Source organism: Prionailurus viverrinus, chromosome B2, assembly GCF_022837055.1.
Source record: "Prionailurus viverrinus isolate Anna chromosome B2, UM_Priviv_1.0, whole genome shotgun sequence".
Lineage (NCBI taxonomy): Eukaryota > Metazoa > Chordata > Mammalia > Carnivora > Felidae > Prionailurus > Prionailurus viverrinus.
The window spans coordinates 113955606-113980179 of record NC_062565.1 but is presented as its reverse complement, the minus strand read 5'-3'; the positions used below and the strand labels follow the sequence as shown (position 1 = coordinate 113980179).

At 37.9% G+C, this 24574-nt stretch overlaps 1 protein-coding gene across 4 annotated transcripts in view; it reads right to left on the bottom strand.

Annotated features, from left to right (window-relative positions):
- Positions 1-16431, bottom strand: part of TRMT11 (tRNA methyltransferase 11 homolog) — a 58396-nt gene extending 41965 nt beyond the window's left edge. Inside the window, exons 1-7 of one of the 4 annotated variants that reach the window (XM_047860326.1) lie at positions 16308-16431; positions 9693-9758; positions 8082-8155; positions 6642-6723; positions 6460-6552; positions 6100-6234; positions 5241-5397 (exon numbers count right to left, since the gene is read on the bottom strand). In XM_047860326.1, the coding sequence (XP_047716282.1) occupies positions 5241-5397; positions 6100-6234; positions 6460-6552; positions 6642-6723; positions 8082-8155; positions 9693-9758; positions 16308-16379 (679 nt within the window). In that variant the 5' untranslated portion in view covers positions 16380-16431. Of the gene's footprint in view, positions 1-5240; positions 5398-6099; positions 6235-6459; positions 6553-6641; positions 6724-8081; positions 8156-9692; positions 9759-16048; positions 16072-16307 lie in introns of those variants that run through there. The other 3 variants (XM_047860328.1, XM_047860325.1, XM_047860327.1) reach the window with 3 other exon arrangements.
- Between the last annotated feature and the right edge of the window lie 8143 nt (positions 16432-24574).

Genomic DNA, 24574 nt, shown 5'->3' with positions numbered 1-24574 from the left:
GCTCATATTAGAACAACAGGACTTCCTAACTTCCTAAATACTAAGAGGATTGAGCTGGCCAATGATACATACCTTCTCTCTTGGGAAAAAAAATGGAGATACACAACTTTTAAAAAATCTTATTAAGGGGCATCTGCGTGGCTCAGTCAGTTAGGCGTCCGACTTTGGCTCAGGTCATGACCTCAGAGTTTTATGAGTTTGAGCCCTACAGTGGGCTCTGTGCTGACAGTTCACAGCCTGGAGCCTGCTTTGGACTCTGTCTCCCTCTCCCTGCCCCTCCCCCCACTCAAGCTGTCTCTCTCTCAAAAATAAATAAACAAAAAAAAATTTTAATCTTATTAAAGTTAAACTCAACATATTCACTAAAATGAAAAAATAGTGTGTTTCTGCAGTTCATACTGTCATCCTAGACAACAATAGCAGACTGTCTCAAAGAAAAAGGAAAGGCATTTAGGCAGGAAAAGATTATGCTCTCCTTTCAGTTTCCCAGAAACCTTCTACTCTGTAACTTTGAGAAAATCACAGGTCATGAGAAGTCAGTGGATAAAGCATTCGGGAATGCAATACATTTTAATTTTGTGCTTTTAAAATGAGAAAAGATTGAATGCACTTGACTTTGTTTTTAAATACTAGAAAAGGAAACATAAGGATAAAAATATCATCAAATACTTTGTGAAAAACTATGGCCATGGAAGAGGGCACTAGGCTATTTCTGCAATCCTTCAGAAGGTACTACCCATCAGTGAGACAAAGGCCCAAGAAAGAGGACAAATGATACTTAGAACTGTGTCTATTCACAGTTATGGACTATCACCAAGTTAAAACTAAAGCACCAAAAACTAAAGCTCGAAATCTATGCTTAGATTACAAACACAAATTACAAAAATATATTTTAGCAGCATTTTTTGCAAAGATCTTCCTCTTTGCAAATTTCCATTAATTGTCCTATGTAAACAGTCACATGACCAAGATATCCTAACCACTCTAAGGAGCTGCTCTAAAGCAGCTTAAATTAGAGGCAGGTCTCCTTGCCTCTTAACAACACTGAAGGTAATCAATATTTTGATTGCTGTGGCAGTTAGCATTTCATTATACACCCAACCTCATATACATCAAGGGAAAGGAAAGAAATTTTATGTACATTAGGAACTCTGTAACCTTTATGGTGTTGTCTACATATTGTATACATATTATGTACATGTATGTATCTCAAAGACTTCTCAGTTCACAGGAAAAGTTGTTAAAGTTCAAGAACAAATTAAGGATTAATAAAGGGTTTAACATTTGGAAAAAGAAATTGGATCCATTCCTCATAGTATACAAGAAAAATTCCAAATAAACCAGAGATTTAGAAGAAAAAAATTAAAACTATAGAAGCACGAAAAGAAAAACATAGCTAGATTCCTCTATATAACTTAGATGCAGGGAAAACTTCTGAATGGCAAAAAAGCAATTACTTGCAAAGTTAAATGGCAAATGGAAAGAATATATTTAATTTTGTATGTGTGTACATATATATGTATATATTTAATAATTTATACATTTTCTATACATATGGAAAACAGGGGTAAATAAGGAGGATGCCTAAGTGGCTCAGTCAGTTGAGAGACTCTTGATTTTGACTCAGGTCATGAGCTCATGGTGGTGAGATGGTGACCCCCTTGCCTTGGGCTCTGCGCTGGGTGTGGAGCCTGCTTGGGATTCCCTCTCTCCCTCTTCCTCTGCCCCTCCCCCACTTGTGCCTGCACACCCTCTCTCAAAAAGAAAAAAGAGAAAAAAATAAACAAACAAAAGCAAAACAAAAACAAAAAACAAAACAACAGGAAAGGAGAGGGAGGGCTAATGTCCCTAACATACAAAATACTTTCAAAAATAAAGAACAAAATGTCTACATAAAAATGGACAAAAGAGAGGAAAGATAATTCAAAAAAAGTTAAAAAAGTGCCCCCTAAAAAATCAAAGATTATTAAACTTCACTCATAAAAGAAATACAAAATAACACTACATCGAGATAACATTTTCATCCAACTGACTGGCAACACCTGAAAACCTGGACAATGAACCGTGCTGGTGAGGCTGTGGGAGAACAGGGACTCTCATATGCTGTTGGCAAGAATATAAAATGGCACAATGGAGAGGAATTTGGCAGCATTTAACAAAACTACACATGCATACATTCGTCAACCCAGCAATCCTACTTTTAAGAATTTACCTTAGAGCCACATCTTCAACATTATGCGAGTATATATTCAAAAGATTATTCATTGCAGGCATGATTTATAACTGTAAAACACTGGACACTCCCCATGTCCAAGTATAGGAGACCATTTGAATAAATTATAGTACATACACCCATGGAGTACAACTATAAAAAAGAATGAAGACAATCTCTGTGAATTAACAGAAAGTGATTTCCAGGAAATACTATTAAGTGAAAAAAAGCAAAGTTGTGTAAGAAAAAAGAAATAAAATGTACATGTATCTGCTTATCCTTAAAAAAAAAATGGAGAATCAACTAAAAAAGAAGTTGGTTATCTACAAGGGATTAGGCGGGGAGGAGGGTGGAAGAGATAAGGAGAGGAGTGACATCTGTCTGAGTACACCTCCTGAATAGTTGACTTTTGGAAGCAAATTGAGCGTCTACATATTTAAAAATAAATCAACAAGAATGGAAGGAGGTAAAAATCTAAAACTGAGGGCAAACATAAAAAATGAACTCCGAACTGATTTGTAAATGAAGGGGAAAAAGAAGCACAATATTTGACTTTACTGACAGGTGAGGTAGAGAACTGAATACATACCCCAAAAACGTATCATTTTGATAGGGTTTTGTATTGTTTTGCTTTGCTTTTAGAGGTATGGACAAAGCAATTTTGAAACTATTTTAGATGCATGATAGGAATGAGCAAAAGAATAAACCTGTGCATGGTGAGCAGAAACAGTATTCTCACTGAAGAAGAAGGCACATGTAAAAATGGAATAGGGATAGGCAAGAAAGAAATCTGTCAGCATAGACCAGAATTTGCAGTGTACATGAACATGTAGGAACATGTATCTGCATACATATTTATACACATAATGTGCTCATACACACACAAGTGTCCTAGCTTCCCTGCTGAAAGAGTTGAGAAACAAAGATGTCTAGCACCCAGACCTTGGCGGTCTCTAATCCCATTTTCACTAAAAGAAACAATGGTTTCTTAGAGAAATGACTGATTCCAGGATTTGGGCAGGTAAAAAGATAAGCCAGAAAGTAAGAAAGTGCTCAAAAATAAGATAGAAACGTGTCACAAAGATCCAGTGCAAAAGGGCTCTCACTTGGCAAATGTGGGACAATTTGAGCAACAAAATAAGTAATGGATTATAGACCACTAAGGAGAAATAAGGGAATCTACAAGTTTATATTAATAATAAATACATAGAAGAGAAGAAAGGGCTCTTGCTTATAATAAAATGAGTGTCAAAGGGTTATTGTGGGGGGAATGCTGTTATTGGAAATCATCCCTTTGTAACCATCAAAGTTAAGACTGCTTCAGGCAAGAATCATCAATGAGTGCTAAACCTGACAACCTGACAGGGGTGAGGGTAATTTAGATGTGGAATAGAATATTTATGTGGTTTTAACGTGTCTCCCTGAAAAAACATAAAAAGAAAACAAATAATAAAGCAAAATGAGGCCAAGCGTTAATAATAGTTTAATCTGCGTCAAGTATATGCCAGTGTTCTCTGTTATATTTTTATTCTTAGATCTTTACTATAAGTTTGGTATTATTTCCAACAAGAGTTTAACAAAAAAGTGGAGAGAGGGAGCGCCTGGGTGGCTCAGTCAGACTCATGATTTCAGCTCAGGTCATGATCTCACAGTCATGGGTTCAAGCCCCACATGGGGCTCTGCGCTGACAACATGGAGCCTGGAACCTGGTTGGAATTCTACCCCCCCACCCCCATCTCTCTTCCTCCCTCCCTCCCCTCCCTCCCATGTGCTTGCTCTCTCTTTCTCTCTCAAAATAAAATAAACTTAAAACAAAAAGTGGGGGGAGGCACTTAGGATAATGAAGAAAGAAACAAACAGATAATTATATGTTCGATGTGGGATATATGGAGACACTGGTGGAGTGGGGAAGAGAGACTCACTAGCAGATTAATTCAACAACAAACACAGAAAATCATTCCAAGTTGGAAATCTTTTGACTTTGATACTATTTCTTCCTAATCACATGTGGAGACATTCTTCAAGTTAGTTTATGGTATAATAGTTGGCCAACAGATCCTAATACAGATAGGAGAGCAGTCAAGGGCATGAACTTTGGAGTTAGACTGCTTAAGTTTGATTCTCATGAAATTTATACACTGTATAACCTTAGCTAAGTCACATAACCCCTCCCTGTGCCATAATCTCCTCAGGAAGATTTTTTCTTTCTAATTCAACAATGTTAGCTATTCCATCAACACTGCTTCCCAAGTTTCTGATGAGGAAAGACAGCTACAGGGAGAAACTCCAACCACAAATATAATTTGTTCCTACATAATCTGAATTACAATGAATTTAGCCAGACAAACCTAAATGCTAGTATCCCCTAGGCATGAATAAGACCCAGCAAAACATGGGGTGAAGCAGGAAAATGTCTTCACAGAGCCATATGAGGTAAATTTGGAATTTTAAGTCTTCTACACACAATTATACAGACGGACATCTAATCAAGTGTGTACAAAAAACCCAGATTGCAGCCTCAGCAGCCAGGCTCTAGCCCATTGGTAATTAGTCACTTTTCTTATTTTCACACTTACTTATAGACCTCTACAAACCAAACCAAAGATAAGACACATTACCCATTTTTTTCCATGTAAATATATGGTTATCAATTTTAAATGATGAACACATTTTTTTGTCTTGTCACTCAAGTCTTTTTTCCACCCAAGAGTTCTCCTACTTAAATAAACTATATATAGCTGCAAAACACTTCCACAGTGCATGGTATTGCAGTGGACAATATGCTTCTCCACCTAGTGGCTTACATGGGGAAAAAGTTCACAAAATTGTATCAGCATTATCTTTGAAGTGGTGAAAGTGTTACATACAGGGCTATTACACAAATATGTGGTTGTCTCTTAGCCACTGTCTTATGATAATTATGATTATTGTCCAAATGTACTAATCTTTTAGCAAAAATATTACTATGACCTTGACTAATATAGACAAGTAACATCTATGCACTATTTTAACAGTGAAATAAAAATACCTGTTCCAACAAACGGATCAAAGACAATATCATTTTCTTTCACTTTTCCATGGTTGGCCATGATAAATGATAAACCAGCATCCATGCTTGTATTTCCAATAAAGTGTCTCTTTTTAACACTGTATGACTCAATAAGCTCTCTCTGTCCATCTGCAATCTAGATCAGAGATTCTTCAAATTAGTGTAACTGCATAACAGTTAAGATCATTATTCACAATAAAACCACAGGATCTGAATGATAAGAACTTCTTTCCACTTACCATTGCTCTAAACTTGTTCCTTTAAAAACTGTGACTGAAGTGATTATGGACAATTACCTTGTATTTTTTAATGGTTGCAAAGGACTTTGACTTTTCAAACTAAATTTGCATTGAATTTGAATGCAATAATTCCAGGGGTTGGTGGTGAATAAACTTTAGCCACCTCTTTTTTTTCTGCTAAATAACAATATTCTGTAACATAAGGCTCAGCTTCCATTACCCACTTACAGCCTTAGGGGAAGTGGGCAGAACTGCTCTGCTGTAATCTCATTTCTTTTCAGTAGGCAAGCTCAAATTCGAGAGCTCCACAAAGGAGATCCCTCAGCTATCACAGCACTCTGCCTTCTCTCTGCTTAAAAAGCAATTCAGACTTTCAGACAAGTCTTACATTATTTTTTCCCCCATATACCACCTCCTACCTAGACCCTGTATCTAACAAGCCTCTTGCACTTCACAGGAATCTCTGAAAAAACAAACAGAACACATAACCACATATTTCACACCAATTTTAATTCACACAGTAGTTCTGAGCCTTCGAAGGTCTAACATTAAGCTTTTAAAGAAACGATCTGAAATAGGTAACAAGAACACCTGCTTACCCATCTACCAAAATAAATATTATGTGGATTCTCAGGGATGCAGTTTGGGTCCAAGCCATAATCCTCCAATATAGAGAATATATGCTGTGGCTTCTTTAAATTCACTTTTCCTTCAAATGGCAGAAATTCAAGTGCCTAAAAAATAAAAGTAATTCTCATGTCTCATTAGAATAGTAAAGGAAAAATAGTGCTTACAGAATAATACCTATCTTGTAAGTTTGGTATCAGCATTAAGACAAAACATGAAAATGACCTAGCACACAGTGTACTATAAAACAAGCACTTAGCAGACCTGAGTACTATCACCTATCAACAGCAGCCAGACTACATTTGATTTTGATTTTAGCTAAATTCACTTACATCTATTCGTTTGACTTTTTCTTCTTGTGACAATGTTTTATTAAATGTGTGAATCTTTATTTTATATGTAGAATCTGAATGTAGGAATGGAACCTAAAATAAAAGCAGATAAATTCTTTTAAGTTTAGTAGTTCTACAGTATATGTAAATATACCTATATAAAACCGCATTTCACTACGTACCATCTTCTCCACAGGGTAGTTTTTAAGAGAACTATACAGCTCCTCCGGAGATTTTCCATGACCCCATAGTTCAAATATGGACCTAGGAAATAAATGATTAGTACTAAATTCAGTAAAGAAATCAGCTCGTGCAGTAATATATAACAATTACTTCCCTAGTTCGTTATGCTTGCTCCACTAATACAATACAGTAATACTATCACCTTTATTTTCTAAGCTAGAAATAATGTGTCCTAAAAATCAACATAGCTTTAGTTCAAATTACACAGAGAAGTTTCACTTTACACAGAAGGAGGGAAATTTAACATGAGTCAAGATTTTTCCAGGTTTTCATCATTGTATTCTTATACTAGAATACAAATCATGCAGTAACATCATTTATTTTAGTGAAAAAAGGTGCAGTAAATCCAATTTTCCCAAAGTCTTCTCCATAAGACAAAAAGAAAAAAGACCAGCTAAAATGTTACTATTAATAATACTTAGGTAATACTAACATTTAGTAACTAGTAGTTACTCTCCTAATGATTACAAAAAGCAAATTACTATAAAAAAAAAAAAAAAATCCAGGGCACCTCGGTGGCTGTCTGACTTCATCTCAGGTCATGATCTCACGGTTTGTGGGTTCAAGCCCTGCATCAAGCTCTGTGCTGACAGCTCAGAGACTGGAGCCTACTTTGGATTCTGTGTCTCCCTCTCTCTGTGCCCCTCCCCCTCTTGCGCTCTGTGTCTGTCTATCAAAAATTAATACATGTTCAAAAAAAATTTTTTTTAATCCTAAAGCTTCCACCAATTTCCAGGAACATTTAGACAATTACAAGCAAATTTCATACAAACATTCTTGCAAGCAAGAATTCATTGTAATGGAACTGCATTCTACATGGTAGCACAGTTTTGTGCATCTAAATTCAAACTACTTTGTAACTGTAATTAATGCTGCCATTAGGATTGAGAATATTATCCTTTGAAAATGAACTCTTCCTTTCCTTTCCACACAAGAGATGATAGTCAGGATTCTGCTAACAAATAAAATATCAAAACATATTTTATGGCAGTCCTCACTTTTTGTCACTTCAACTTGAATCAGCTCACCCAACTAAAAGCCATCTAGATTTTGTATACTTTGGTTATAATTAAATGTGGCATTTATCCTCTAAAATAACAGCATTTACATCTTATACCATATTCCTGTTTATACAGAAGTTTAAAAACATTATCCCAAAACAATTATTTATGCATTCCACCACTAAGATTCCCCCACCCTGCTTCAGCAGAGAACTCCCTGTTCTACCACCACCATCCAGTGGCAAATTCATGTAACTGCAAGCTACAGTGAGCTCCCCACAACTAACCCCTTCTATTCTCTGCCACTAGAGCAAAAAAGGACAGAGTAGTATAAGTATGGTGTACAACCTGCAGGAAAACATTATAAGTTTCTCTTACTTGGCACACACTGTCCGTTTCATTAAGTTTCTGGCAATATCCTCAGAGGGAATGCTAAGAATCCAAAAAGGAGACTGAAAAAAAATAACAATATATACAACTTACTTGTAACTGGTTTTATGGCCTCATATGCTTCTATTCAAGAAGTCAATAAGGATAGATTCCTATCTGCAACGTCTATGTAAGAATACCTGATCTGACTCTAACCAAAATAAAAATTGCTCCAATAGTAAAAAAGTGAATTATTTTAACAGGTTATTTATTAGGATACTAAACTACAGCATCAGAACATTTTTATAAATGACTATAAATGCAAAGATCAGCAAATACACAGTTAAGATTAATTCTGTATGTGTTCTCTTATGTATTTTGACCAAAATAATTAATGCAAAGGATGCATATTTTACCCCAAAGTATAATCTCGGAATTTTTTTATTATCATTCCTTATAATGCAGCTCTTTTATTTTTAACTTCTAAGTAATGTATTTCTTGAATGATCCCTCTCTTTTAGGTAGTTGTGGCCATCTGAGTGGGTAGATGAGGAACTCTGAAATAACTATGATGGAAAATCATAGGGTATGTTATTAAATTATCATTATTTATTATTTTACCTAAGGAAAACAGTTCCAGGTGCCCCAGGAGGGTTTACCAATCCCCTGTCTCAACCCTCAAGATTAAGGCACTTTTTATCTCCACCCAAATAACACCTTACCAGAACACATAAACAGAAAGCAGCCTCCTGACCTCAGTTCAACACTTTCACCCAATTATATCCACAATCTCCCTCTTTTCCGCCTCCCTCAATACACGAAAGTCAATCAGGAGTAAAGTCCAACCGTAGCCGACTTTCAACTAAGTTCTCTCATTTTTTGGAAGAAATCCTCCCTTCCATACCCTGTCTTTCTTCTTCCAATATTTATACTAGTCTACAGAAAAATTTCAATGGAAATATTATATAACCCTGTTAGTGATGAAGGCTACGTAGCAATACGTGCCTATTAATAATATTAATCATATGTTAATAATTAATATTAATAATATCAAGTGAAAAAGAGACTGCAGAAGTTCATAGTATTGGAACTGAAGGGGAAAAAGCATATGAAAAGAGACTGGAAGGCCCTCAAATTATAAGTCATGTGAAAGAATTGTCAATGACTTTTTTCTATTTTCCAAACTTCTCTAATACACTGATACACTATCAAATACAAAATACAAATCTCATCAATTCACATTCTCATAAATGCACAATTTTAAATTTTTAAATAATTCTCAATATGAGTCTGAAATTCCACTAAATTCTAAATTCTAATCATACCTCATCAACGGAAAACAGCCCTTTTTTTCATTTAAGGGTCAAATACCCATTATGGTACAGATGCTGAGCTAAAAAAACTAGTAAACTAAATGAATATTGAAAATAAACTTGAATGACTTTGCAAAACCACAACTTTTTTCCCCAAAAATATACTTTTTATTCAATTTCCCCTAGAAACAGATACAAGCAACTATACAAATATAAATTTAAGATTTGCAGTTTTTCTCTTCAAATACAAGGTTCTACTTATAAATATGTTGCACATGGTCTAATGAAAAATATAAATTCAACTTACCTTTCCATAAGTTTCCTGATTACTGGTGAACTGACCTCCAAAAAGTGAAAGCAAAGACTTTATTTCCTACATTGAAAATATTATAGAAAGAACACATTTTAACACAGGGAACTCAAAGCCTATTAACAGATATAGGTATAATTAGATCTTTTTAAAGAGTGGGTTGGTGATCTACCCGAAGCATTTAAGTTTCAACACCAGACAAATTACAACTCTAAGCTCTGAAAAAATTTTACAGCCACACCATGGTAAATAATTTCTGAGAAATTTTAGACAAGAGGATTGCTAAAAGACTTGGTCAGAAAATGCCCTGATTTTAGAAAATATTAGATGACAAAAACTATAGATTAGCAAATCTGACAACTGATCAATAAAATGAATTAGTAAACAAATGAGTTGAGGATTTTCAGACAAGAAGTAAGTGATTAACCAAGAAGCATCACTGTGGATTCATTAAACAGAAGTTAATAGCAAGTGAACTTCCTCTTCTCTCTGGATAAAGTTATAGAACTAGAAAGAGAACACAGTAGCTACTTTAAAAACATCGGGAATGCAAAGCTGAAATCTGTTCAGATAGTATGTATATTCCATGAAGCAATCACTTTGTGTTGTTAAATACAAGAGGACTATACACATTTTACAATTTGTACTGCTAACAAATTTACTCTCCTCAAATAACATAAAGCAGGTAGAATCCCATTGGTCTCTGTAGGTCTTATGGAGGTAACCTAATTAGAGATGTGTCCCCTCTGCTGGGTGCCTACAGTCCCCTTTCATCCCAACTACAAGGAGCCTTGATCACCAAGCTCATCATGAGCCACAGCCACCATGAGACAGTATACCTAGACCACCTACATCCTCTACTTCAAGACCAAAAAGCATGGAAGGTTTGAGCAACTCATGCCTTTTCTGTTTTTCCTTTTGTCTATGAAATAAATCTTTTTTTTTTTTAATTCCTGGTAGTAGAAGGAGCTAAATTCAATTGATTTATATGGAGAGACTAAGAACTAGCATAGTCTATCAGTAAATCACTGAAAGTAACCCAAAAGTCATTTTGCAACATGGGTGATACACATTTAAATAGGAGGTATCACTGGACTTGGGAGTCAGATGGGACCACAATTTTATTTTCACCTCTTCCAAATAGGGACCATGTGGTTTTATACAAGACACTTCAGTCCTCCAACTCTTAGTTTTCTCACCTGTAAAATGGGAATCATAGCTACCTCACAAAATAAGGAGGTCTGGGCAACAGGCGCACAGAAATGAGGGTGTTAGTAAAGGAATCAAGATGATGATGACCACAACACTGAAGTCCAGTACCTCAAGAAATCAAGCAAGACTGACAGTTATAATTCTTAAAAGAAAAAAAAATGAAGTTCTAGATTGAGTTACTTTGGTCTAGAATGATTACTGTTCATTCTATATTAAATCATATTGTGAGGTCAGCTTTACATTTTTTTTAACGTTTATTTTTGAGAGAGCGAGCGAGAAAGAGGGAGACACACAATCCGAAGCAGGCTCTAGCCTCAGAGCTGTCAGCACAGAGCCCGACGTGGGGCTCAAACTCAGACTGCAAAATCATGACCTAAGCTGAAATCAGACGCTCAACTGACTGAGCCACCCAAGCACCCCAAGATCAGCTTTACATTTAAAACATCAGAATTTGCTGCTCCTGAGATATCTTGTTAAAAATTAGTAACAGGCTGGGGTGCCTGGGTGGCTCAGTCAGTTAAGTGTTGTGAGATCATGCCCTGACTGGGGACTCTCTGTGCAGAGCCTGTTTAAGATTCTTTCCCTCTTTTTTCCTCTGCCCTCCCCTGCTTGTGTGTGCACTCTCTCAAAAAAGAAAAATAAATAAAAATTAAAATTAAAAAAATTAAAAATAAATAAAAATAAAATAATAAAATAAAATATAAAAGTAACAGGCCAAAAACCCACAAAGGTTTTAAAAAACACTTAAAATTCCTACTTTGGAAAAAAAAAGTGAAGGATTATTGAAGTTTAGGGCATAGCATTAGCTCTACTACCTAAAACTTAAGCAATGACTTAAAAACGAGATATGATGACCCAAGTTTCAAATTTATGAGCAAAACCTGTATTAAACTACTCAATCCACTTGGAAAAAGCAAAACACAAAATCTTTACTCTTCTTATGGCAAATTGACTTTTCTAGTTGGGAATTTTTCCCCATTAGGAACAAAAGAATTTATATCGGATATAAAAATACAGCCTGATCTGGGGCATGCCTGATGCATTAATTCATACGAGATTTTCAGTTCTTTTAGCCACTCACTTTTTCATACACTTAGTTTGTTTCAGAGCCAGCAGTAAAACCCAGATGTCTACTTTTAGTACAATAAGGCAGGCGCCAACTAAAATTGGCCCTGATTAACTCTACAAAGGTAAAACCGGACCACACGTACATTCCTAATCTCTCATTTTAAATCATAAAGGCAGCTACTCATTGCAGCTTTCCTTCTTAGCAGTTCTCATACAGAAGACTGACTCAAAAGTGTTGACAGCCCTTCTGATTCCCTTCCCCAAAAGGATCCTTTCACTCAATTCAATACTTACTGAAAAACTAACATGTGCAAGGCACTAAGCTATGTAAAGATAAACACACATTTTATCCTCAGAGAGCTTACAGTCTAGTAGAACAAAACATTCAACCTAGTAACTGAAATGTGAGGTGTAAAACAGTGAGTGCTTAAAAAGGTATTATATCAGAGTTCAAGAGAGAAAAGATTACTTCAGTTTTATAAGTTTTCACGGAAACTGACTTAAGCCCGTAATACAGGGAGAATCGGTATAAATGAAAGAGGACTTCCACTTCCACTGATGGCAAACTAGGTAATTCAGATTAAGCCTTCTGAGAAGAACTAGAGAAACCTGGCATCTGAAGGCATAGAGACGTTATAAGAATTACCAAACCAAACTTCAGGAGAAGCCAAAAATCCCAAGGTGCAGCCACTTGCTTCCTGGGGCATTTATCAATTCCAAAAGCAGCTGTGGGGGTGGAAAGTGTTTTTGACAGCTTAATGGAGCTAGAGAAACAGAAGAATATTGGGCCATCCATGGAGAAGGAAGATGGCTTGATAAACCCCTCAGTCTGGATTGAGATTCCCCAAAAGCTACATACCAGAGGAGCATGTGTGAATCAGAACAGAAACAAAACTTAACACCAGAAAATGAGTTCAAGTCACTCTAGATCATTAATGTTGCTATCTTTAAGAGGATTTACATCATCCCAGTCTTCATGTTATTTCTTCAAATAACTTTACAAAGACATCTAGCATATATTTAAAAATAAGCCAGCACCCATATGAAAAAGAACCAAGAGAAACAATACACAAAGGTAGCATACCCACAGGACTCCTTTTATCATATTTAACTATGCTTTCTATATTGAAGGGGATAAAAGACATAATTAAGAATTTTATTAAAGGATAAAAACCCATTAAGGAAATTGCAAATTTAAAAAGAAACAAGTAAAAAAATAAACCTAAAATAGACTAAATACGTGGGTCAATCTCAATGAATACTGACTATGTAAAATCAATAATAGATCGAACATTGAAATAGGAAAGGGCCACCAGACAAAAGGCAGCACAGACCAAAGCACAAAACTGAGGGCACCATTCAGGGAATGATAGGGATTCACTTCAGGTCTCACTGTGGTGGGGAGCAGGAGAAGTGGGAAGGAGGGGACATGGGGAGGTGGGGGGAGACAGAGAAAAGAACCACGCAATGGTAGGCTAATGCCAGACTAAGAAGTTTCAGCCTTGGGACAATGAAAATGTAAAACAGAACTGAGCTTTTTGGGAGATTAAATTGGCATTAGGGTAAGACAATGACTAAGAATAATTTAAGAGAAAGAAAAGAGGTAAAATGTGCAAGTACTGGGGATGCTGTTAAGACTGCAGCCTAGCCACCCATTCTCACTGCACTGCCTGCCTATGGAGCACGTACCCTCCTTGGCCTCTATTCCCACTTCAGTATCCTCTAAGTGATATCCTCTCTCTGATACTCCAGAATTCTCTAAAACACCAATGATTACTGGTCACTTACTGGTTTTAAAAAGAAAAAAAAAATTTTTCATTTCCTGCCTTAAAAAAGAATCAATGGCTCCCCATTATATCTAAAATAAGATCCAAATCCCTTGTAATAGTTTCAAAACACTCCAAAACTGGATCCTACCCATCTCTCCAGCCTCACTGCCCATTACTTCATCCCCACTCCCACACACCCCACACCACCAGCATAATCAACTCCTTCCATGCCTTTACACCTGCTTTTGTGTCTTACTGAAGTGGGCTTTCTAGTCCTCTTTACCAACAAAACAACACTTTATCAATTAATATCTATTAAAATATTACTTCCTCCATGAAGCTCTACGCCCTGCACCCCTATCTTGCCAATGCACAAGCCCAGCAAAACATCAATCCTGAATCAATGCCACAGTCTCCTTCATAATTCCTAAGGCCAGTGAATTGAGCACAACTGAAGAAAATCAGAGACTCTCAGGCACAATTATAAACACATGATCTTCACCCTCAGCTGGATTTTCAGCATTTGCTCTAACAACTGTGTTCACAATTTTTTAACCGATCAGCTCCCTATTTTGCTCTCCATGACTATTTTAAATGAAACTATTTTTCTCAACTTCTCCACTCAACTGCTTGGTCCCTAATCTCTCAAGAAATAACCCTGACTCATTCATTACCTAGAAAGCAGACCTTCTGGCAGCCACCCCACATCCAAACTAACTCTCCTTTGTAAGCTGTCTCCTTCTAGTGAAAGGCCAACACCCCCCACTGTGTCCTTATAGCCATTCTCCCCTTCTCTTCAGCCTACAAACTTTGCTTGACCCTAGGCCTCCCTCAACCTGTTAACCAATCTCTTTCCCTTCTTACGCTCTAGACTGCTCTGGAGCAGTCTATCTCTCCTTTTTTCTCAGCGACCATTAAACCAAGCAATCTAGCTTACCCTCCTAAAATTCTACACAACAGCTTTAGCAAAATTCCTAAAAATTTACCCTCCTGATTTCTGTGCCCTCACAGTCTTCCTATTCTGATACTTGCCTATCCTCTTCATGACCTCCTTTTCTCACTTCCCCTCCATATCAGTGCTTCCAAGCACCTCCATTTGGCCCATCACTCTTTCAACACTGTGCTTTCTCTAAATAATTTCACTTTCCCTCCTAGTATCCATTTACTACCAGTATTCATATGCAGAAGCCTCCCAAACATTTATTACCAGTATACTGTACTCTGTGCCTACTCATATATTCACTGCCCAGTCATCTCCACTTATTACACAAACACACCAAATTTGGCATAACCAATATTTAAATCTTTTATCTGCCTGTGCTCTACATTTTAAATGGAGAAGCTCTTATAGGCACCCCAGAAGCCATTCTTAATTGGCCCCTGTTCCCCCCTCTCCCCATATTCAATCATCAAGTCCTGATGATTTCATCACCTAAATATTTTCTCGGTCTATCCCATCCTCTTACCCCCTGCCAGTTCAGGCCTCCTTGATCTATTAATAAAAATATGCCAACAGACTCATAACTGGTCTCTGATTCTAGACTCAAATTCCTCTTAAATCTGTCCTCATTATTGCCGCCAAAGTGATTTTTAAGGAAAAATCTATTGTCACTTCCTAGCTTAAAATTTTTCAGTAAATTTCCCTTACAAGCTAAATACATTTTCTCTTCCGTTCCAGGGTTTTCAAGGCTTTGCATTTTCTGGCCCCTATTTGCCTCTCCTGCTCTCTTCTTGCCACTCTCAGCTACATATTTCATAATCCAGTAATAATAAATTGTAATCCTAATTTACTTACTTCTCTGCTGGGCCTGACTAACTCATTCATACTTTAGTTACTTTCAAGTGTCAAATGGAAGCGATCTTAAAGACCAACATCTTCCACTCCACAGGTGGATTAGATTCCCCTTCTATGCTCTCATACTTCCCTAAGCATCTATCAGTGCACTTACAAATGCTATTTAATAATATGTTTTCACATCTGTTCAGCCCTTAGCCTAAACAGTAAGCTCCTTGAAGACAGAAATAGTCTTTTTCATCTTTATATCCCCAGCGTCCAGCACGTGCAATTACAAGTACTCGGAAAATGTTTCTTGAATGAATAAAACATTTTTTCCAACTTCTCCATTATCTAACTCCTACCACCTACTACCACCATCAGCAATTCCACCCTGCCACACGGGCTCTGACCTACATATTTGCCACTTAAAACACCGCCCTGAGCATTTCTATCGGCTGTCTCTATTCTCTGCTAGACGAAGAGCTCCCGAAGCAAGAGGACCGGTCATATTCACCTAACTCCAATACCTGGCGCATGGGTAGAAGAATGAATGAAAATATTTGGCAAGGCTGAGAGAGTGCGTCTTGGACTTCTTTCTCACACATCCTCCTCCAAGCTCAGATTCTTCCTAGGGACCGAGGGACTAGGGACCCGTGATATCCTCGACAAGCACACACCCCCAGGTCCCTGCTTGCTCAGGCTGGGACGATCGCCGCCGCCCGCACACCAACCCCCACCGTGCCGTCCTCTCCCGTCCTTAAGTTGTGGAGGTCGCTGCGGGCTCACCGGCAGGCGGAACTCCAGGTGCTCTTGAGCCATGAGCAGCAGATACCTATTCAGGGAGCACGACAGCGCCATTGCAGCCGTCCAAGGTGCGCCTGCGCGGCTCGCGCAGTTTCCCACCTTTACTCCTCCCCCTTCTCATAAAGCCTTTTCCGCTGAGGCGGAGCCTGAAGGACCGGAAGCGGAAGCTGGGAGAGGTGGGCGCTGTCCCGGGGTTCCCGCACTGGTACTTTGAGCTTGGCAGCTGCTGGAGGAGCAATGTCCGCTTGCGAGGTGCTTTCTGGTTGAGTGCCGGAGTACGAGTAGCTGGTGTGATGGGCCGTGTTGTGTTCAGGAGCAGGTTGTGATAACACAAGTAGTTTCCATTGATCCTCCCACCAGGAGCGAACTTTCAACCTTCTCTACAATTCCAATCCTCGTTCTTCGAAACTGGACTGGAATTTCACCTTATTACTTCAGACTTCTCTAACCACTCCAAGATTGGACGACCTGGACCACTCATCTAACGTGCAGTATACTTTTTGTATTTTTTCAATAACTTCTAAAGGATACATAGCATCTGCGCCAACTACAATAAGCTCTTTTTTTTTTTAACATTTTTTTAATGTTTTTATTTATTTTTGAGACAGAGAGAGAGGGAGACAGAGCATGAGCAGGGGAGGGGGACAGAGAGAGAGGGAGACACAGAATCCGAAGCAGGCTCCAGGCTCTAAGCTGTCAGCACAGAACCCGACACGGGGCTCGAACTCACAGACCGTGAGATCATGACCTGAGCCGAAGTCGGACACTCAACCGACTGAGCCACCCAGGCGCCCCAATAAGCTCTTGACCTAGACCATCTTTTATGGTTCATTCTGTACCTCCCCAGAAAACACAATGTCATCCTCAGAGGAAGTACTCAATAAGTAGGAAGTTGTGATGTTAGACTCACAGGCTCAATCCACAGCCAACTCTATATTAAAACGATGGAAATGCTTCTAACTATCCACACTGGCACAAATTTCATAGTAGCACATAAAATAAGTAGTAGCGTATTCACAAATTTTTTAAATTTGCATAGTCCATGTATATGTGTATTGCTTTTGAGAGTACTGAATCCTTTACCTTATTGAGAGCAATTTCTTTTGCCTCCCACCATAACGTTGTGCATAATACAAGAGTACTGCATATCCCGAGCACCATGTGCTGGGAATATACTAGATACTTAGTAGCAGTGATTAAGAATTTAGGCTGTGGTGTCAGTCTTAGGTTCAAATCTCAACTTGACTATTTACAATCTATATGCTCTTAAGCAAATTTCTTAGCCTCCTTTGACAGCAGTTTTATCTAAATTGGAGTACTACTGCCTCTGTCAAGGGATTATTAGGATTAAGTGGAATAATGTACATAAAGTGTTTAATGTTAATACCTGGTATATTGTACAAACCAATAAATGGAATTTAAGGAGATTTTTCTCCTCTTAAAGTGTGAAAATTTTCTCTTAACAAACAATCTCTTTGCTAGGAAAATGTCTTGATAAGTCCACTTAAGTGATAAAGTGAGTCTCTGAGGAACACAGATGTCTCTTGGCTCCAAGGCCTCAGAAAAGGGATAAAAGTGTTCTGAGACATGAGAAGAGAGGTCAAGGTAGGACAGAGAACCAATGAAACATCAGGGGAATGACATGCAGTGCTTGATATGTCCCATCACCAAAACTTGTCAGAATCACCAAACATTAAATTTTGATGGGGCAACTTTTTAGGGGATATCATGCCTGGATTATAACATGTTGCTATACTGCTGAGACTAGTAGGGCAGAGTCAGTGAGCAAATGAGAATACACAGTCTAGGAGAACCCAGACAAATTCAAGTTTCACTGGTTCTTCACATGAATTTCCTTAGCTTCCTTTAAGCTAAATCCCCACTAATTCTCCATTCCATAAATGAGCAGACCATGTACATCATGAATCTCAAACTGTTGGGTACATGGTCTGGGAAAGTAGAAATTAACCCTGCACAGGCCAGGCCATTAGCGGTAGTGTGGAACTACTCATTAAACAGCCTTTGAGGAAGTCACACAGCTGTTCCATGTTTTTGAGCTTAGAGTCCTTAAGAAGCAGCAAGAGAGTACGGACTTTGAAAGTTGGCGTTTAAACATCTGGAGATTTGCTTTTTTTTTTTTTTTTTTTTAATTTGTACTGGAAGGGGCAAGAGACTTCATAGTCTGTCTTCTGGGAACTGCTCTAAAGCTCTGTCCATGCTTCACCTACCAGGGCAGACTTCTTAGAAACTTGGCTGCTTCTGTGAGATTACTATTGTGCAAGCATTGGAGTATCTGGTAATAGGCTGATGATGATTGGAAAACCATGGTTATTCCTGAATATTTGGGACCAGAAATTGGAGAGAAGGATCTTGAGTTCTGGTTATAACATGTTGCTATACTGCTGAGACTAGTAGGGCAGAGTCAGTGAGGAAAGGAAATGAGTAAAGAGTTCATAGGTCCCAGCAGCAGAAGTTATATGTAATGTTAAAACTGTCCATACATCTGTCTCAGGCTGAGCATCTAACACTTGAAAAGGGATTGGGTATCACAGAGAACCGTGGAGATTTGTGTACCAATGAGGGGTAGCAAATTTCTTTACAATATGTATTAAGACTAGAAGATTTTTGCAATGAGGAAAAAACAGTTTGAACAGTTTGGAGAATAAAGTTTTATTGGAAGAAGTTATGTAACAACTATGGAAACTTCACTATAGTGAAGTGAAACTTCCTGACAGAGTTTCAGTTTCATGAAATGCCAGAGGGTCTCCAGTAACTTCAATCTTAATGAAGATAATCGAGGAAGAGGGTAAGAGAGAACTAACACTGGGTTCTCTTAGGAAATAAAACAAGTAGGGACGAGGCACCAATTTAAACTTATGCAGCTGCAGTTGATTTAAGTATGACTCAAGATCTCCAGAAGTGGAAAAAAGTAGAGCTTGTCATCTGGTCAAAAAACTCCCCAGAACAAACCTGAAATTCTGATTGTAAATTAGGCCTACTAATTTGCTACCTGTGAATTGTTGGTTCTGTGCACAGAAAAAAATATGAAGGAAAATGGGCTGGAGATGCAGCCTTCTGTCCAGGTCATCCTTAAACTCTTAATGCTGCCACAATTCAAATAATCAAAAGCCATGCACTTCCAGACATATGATTGAGCTAGGCTAGAGAACAACTTTTCCCATATCTTAGCAACTGGCTGCAATAGAAACAGGTTTCCATAAGGAGCCTAACCTAGGGCCTACCAAAATTAGGGATGCCTTCCTTCCTTGGGCCAGTCCTTAATTTGGTTCTTTTGTTTGCAGTGAGGTTGAGCTTGTAAGATACCAAAAAACGTTTTACTCTACTTGTATTCCACTCCAAATACAAGGCAAGGCAAGACCTGGATATTATCCACACTGCACCAGGCTTCAACTTTGTAGCTTAGGTAGCTTTGCACATTTTTGAGTGGGACGCCATTTAAATACTTCTCTTGGGCAGAATTTTATGAACCAGAGGTAATGTAAATTCACAGTGCATTTGCCAGGTTTGAGCCAGGCCTTTTGTCCTTCCTCCTTCCCTGCTTCCCACTTTCCTTCTCCCCTTCCTTCCTTCATTCCTAAAATATAAGAAGCAAACATGATTTCTAAACAAAGAAAGGCTTTTGGCAAGTCATATGCAAATATTAACATTCCTTCCTGAGAATCTACTGTAACAGGGCACTAGAAGGAGTTTTACTCAGTCCTACAGGACATGGGATCTTAAAGTTGGCTGCGTGTTGGAATTACCTGAGGAATTTTCAAAAATACGGGGCCTGGACTCTATCCCTAGGGATTCAAATTGAACTTGGGGTGTGGCATGAACATATTTTTAAAAACTCCTCAGTTAATTTGATGGCAACCACCAGCAACTTCATTACTTGAGAACCACTTAGAAATGCAAAGTCCTGCCTACCCTCAAATTTGCTGAATCAGAAACTCGGGGGAAGGATCCAGCATTCTGTTTCAAACAGTCCCACCAGGTGGTCTGATGCACACTGAAGTTTGAGAATCCTTGCCTGGGAAAGAAGAGTATGAATAGATAGGCTTTGAGTCCCAGTACTGCGTACGCCTGCTTGGGGAGAGAACTTATGTGATAAATTGGCAAAATGCTGCAAATATTTTTCTGAGAAGGTGTAACAAGAAGAAAGTATTCCTCTCTTAGCAACTTGATTGAGAATCTCAAGAGAATCTCCTTAGCTGAGAAAATATCTAGAATAGCCTACTTAGGTGATTTCCTGTGGGCAATGAATGTTGGCTAGAACAAAGGCTTCAGAGAGAATTTTAAAAATTCTAATGTAAAGAGAAGAGAAATATGTTCTAGGGGCGCCTGGGTGGCTAAGTTGGTTAAGTATCCGACTTCAGCTCAGGTCATGATTTTTCAGTCTGTGAGCTCGAGCCCCACATCGGGCTCTGTGCTGACAGCTCAGAGCCTGGAGTCTGCTTTGAATTCTGTGTCTTCCTCTCTCTCTTCCCTCCCCTGTTCTCTCTCTCTGTCTCTCTCAAAAATAAACATTAAAAAAAGAGAAATATGTTCTAAAGGCAAGGGGAGAAGTAGAGGAAAAGTCAGCAAGATGGCAGGAACTAGATGACCCTTTACCATTGCCTTGCCAAATTTGGTTATTAAGTGCTTGAAATGCTTGGGGTGGGTTAATTCTTCAGAAACTCAAAGAGGTTTTACACCTAAATTATAGTGGTTGTGTATACTGCCATTAAGAACATAAGACCAGGGATATCCAGCTGACATCTAGGTTATACTCTTGATTTTTAGATTGAAAGTAGTTGAAATGAAAGTTATCATAGTACTCAATTAGATTTTGATTTGTTGTGGTAACATTTTAAGGGACTCAGAGATTAAAATAAAACATTTATTGACCAGTAATATAAATCAGTCATTGAGCTAAGGCAATGGGGGCATAAGATAAAAAATTAGATTCCCCAGCTCAAAAAAAGCTCAAAATCCAGTGGCAAGAGATATCCTATTATTCCCCAGTTAGACTGTGTAAGGTTCATGCTAAGAAAAAATATCATGGATTAGAGCTGAAGAACCAATACTGTGGTTGTGGATTGGAGTATTAGGGAAGACTTCCAAGAGGCAATAACCCAGTTATGAAAAGTAAACAGATTTCCAAGGGTGTGCTCAATTTAGTTGGAATAGTAAAAATGGTTGGCATATGGGATACAAGTGCAGGAGATGAAGCTGAAAATGCTGATGAATAATTCTGAGGGAACACAGTGAGGTTTTCATAAGCAGGAAAATTGCATAATCAGGTCATAAGGTAGAAAGAACTCTGATGGAGACTGTGCTAGAAAGGAAGCCAGTGGGGGCATGGAGCCCAGTCAAGTGATTCTAGAAATGTTCACAGCAAGAGAGGATGGATGAAAAGGCAGACAGACACTGGACACTGAGAGGAATGAGTTGATTTTTGTTTCAGGCCCCTCAAGGTAACATCATGTCTGAGGGCAAATTGTTTGGGACCAATGGACTGAGAGAATATTCAGGCATACATGTTCTGTACACTGAATGGACAAATATGTTGAGAATACACTGGAGGGTGGACATGGACAAAAGCAGGGAGATAGTGCAGAGGCCAACTGTAATAATATCCAGACAATAGATGATGAGAACTTGGCCAAGATGACAAAAGTATGAATGGTGGGAAGTGGTCAAATTCTGAATATATTTGGAGAATACTGCTAAGGTTTGTGAATGGGTCGGATATGAAGTATGAAAAACAGGAGTCAAGGATAACTGCAAGATTTCTGGCCTGAGCAGCTGTAAGATTGCAGCTGCCATTAACAAAGATGGGAACGATGGAGAGGAATGGGCAGGGTAGAGGGAAATAAGCTTAAGGTGCCTGTTTTATATCAGTAAAAAATATAATACATTTACCTAAAAGAAAAATTGACTTAGGGATTGGTTTTGATTGTGGATTCATCCCTACCTATGTGATTTGAAATAATCATACAAGAATCTGATTCTTATTTTTTAAATTAATTAATGAATTTTTTATTTTTGAGAGCTGGGGTAGGGCAGAGACAGAGGGAGACAGAGGATCCAATGCAGGCTCTGTGCTGTCAGTGCAGAGCCCGATGCAGGGCCTGAACTTATGAACCATGAGATCACGACCTGAGCCAAAGTTGGACACTTAACCAACTGAGCCACCCAGGTGCCCCCAGGAATCTGATTCTTCTCAATTAAAGGTAGACTTTTCAATAAGGTTATTTAAACTGAATCAGAAATACAGGTTTTTTTTGTATTTTTATTGCTATAATAAAAGCTGATTCACAAGCAGATAATCAACAGGTAGCTTCATTTTAGTGAATTGGAGTAGTGGGCACTTAATGAAAGTATGGGTATCAACTTTTGTAGATGGTCTTTTGATATCAAAATCTAGAAATGTATGAGCATAGCAATAATAAAGGCTGTGCTCTTGACCTCGGATTCTTAGAAGAGGTATGTCTACAACTCTGTCAGTGGATCTTTCATATATTAGGATCAATTTGTTATACATCTTTTATTTCAACCTCTGTTTTTAGTACTATTTTAAAAATTTCAGATGACTTGTTGGGACTTACCCCAAGTATCAAGGTTGGTGCAACATTCAAAAATCAACTAATGTAATCCATCACATCAACAAGCTAAAAAAAATCACATGATCGTATCAATAGAGAAAAGGCATTTGACAATGCCCAACACCTATTATGATAAAAACTTTCACTGAACTAGGACTAGAGAGGAACTTCCTCAACTTTGATAAAGAATTTCTTTAAAAAAAAAAAAAAACCTACAGCTAACATCATACTTAAAGTCATAAAATCAAAGTTTGCCCACTAAAATTAGGTACAAGGCAAGGATGTCCTCTCTTACCGCTCCTTTTCAGCATCATAATGTAGGATTTAGCTAGTACAATAAGACAACAAAAGAAAATAAAAGGTATACAGATTGGGAAGACATAAAACTGTTTTTGTTCACAGATCAAATGATCATCTAGGTAGAAGATGCAAAACAGTAATAAAAAAAAAAAAAACTACTGAAACCAATAAGCAAGTAAATAATGAGGTTGCAGGATAAGTTAATACGCAAAAGTCAAGTGACAGTTGAAATTAAAAACACATTACCATTGACATTAGCACTCCCAAAAATGAAGTAGTTAGGAATAAACCTAACAAAATATGTATAAGATCCTTCCTAACAAGGAAGACTACAAAACTCTGATGAAAAAAATCAAAGAACTCAATAAATGATAGCCCATGTTCATAGGTAGGCTCAATATTCCATATTGTTAGGATGTCCATTCTTTCCAAATTGATCCGTAAAATCAATTGGATTTGGAATGCAATCTCAATCAAAATCACAGCAAGTTATTTTGTGGATTCTGACAGAGTCTAAAGTTTATATGGAAAGGAAAAAGACCCAGAATAACCAACACAAGGTTGAAAGAGAAAAATGAGGTTGGAGAACTGACTCAACCCGACTTCAACACTTACTATGATGCTTCTAGTAATAAAGACCGTGGAATTGGTGAAAACAACCAGATCAATGGAACAGAACAGACTGCTTAGCAATAGACCCATATAAATATAATCAACTAATCTTTGACAAAGCAACGTAGGCAATAAAATGGAGTAAAGATAGTCTTTTCAACGTATGGTGCTGGAACAACTGCATATCCACATACAAAAAAAAAAAAAATCTAGACACATACCTTACAACCCTCACAAAAATTAACTCAAAATTGATCACAGGCCTAAATGTAAAATGCAAAACTATAAAACTCCTAAGATATAAGAGAAAACCTAGATGACCTCAGATATGGCAAGATACAACACCAAAGTCATGATCCATTAAAGAAATAACTGATAAGCTGGACTTCATTATAATTAAAAATTGCTCCATGAAAAGACAATGTCAAGAAAATGAGAAGACAAACCACTGGCTGGGAGAATATATTTACAAAAAGGCACACCCGATAAAAGACTTTTATCCGAAATATACAAAGGGTTCTTAAAATTCAACAATAAGAAAACAACTCAATTTAAAATCAGGCCAACCCAGGGGCACCTGGGTGGCTCAGTTGGTTAAGCGGCTGACTTCGGCTCAGGTCATGATCTCACAGTTCCTGAGTTCGAGCCCTGTGTCAGGCTCCGTGCTGACAGTTCAGAGCCTGGAGCCTGCTTCGGATTCTGTGTCTCCTTCTCTCTCTGCCCTTCCCCCACTTGCACTCTGTCCTC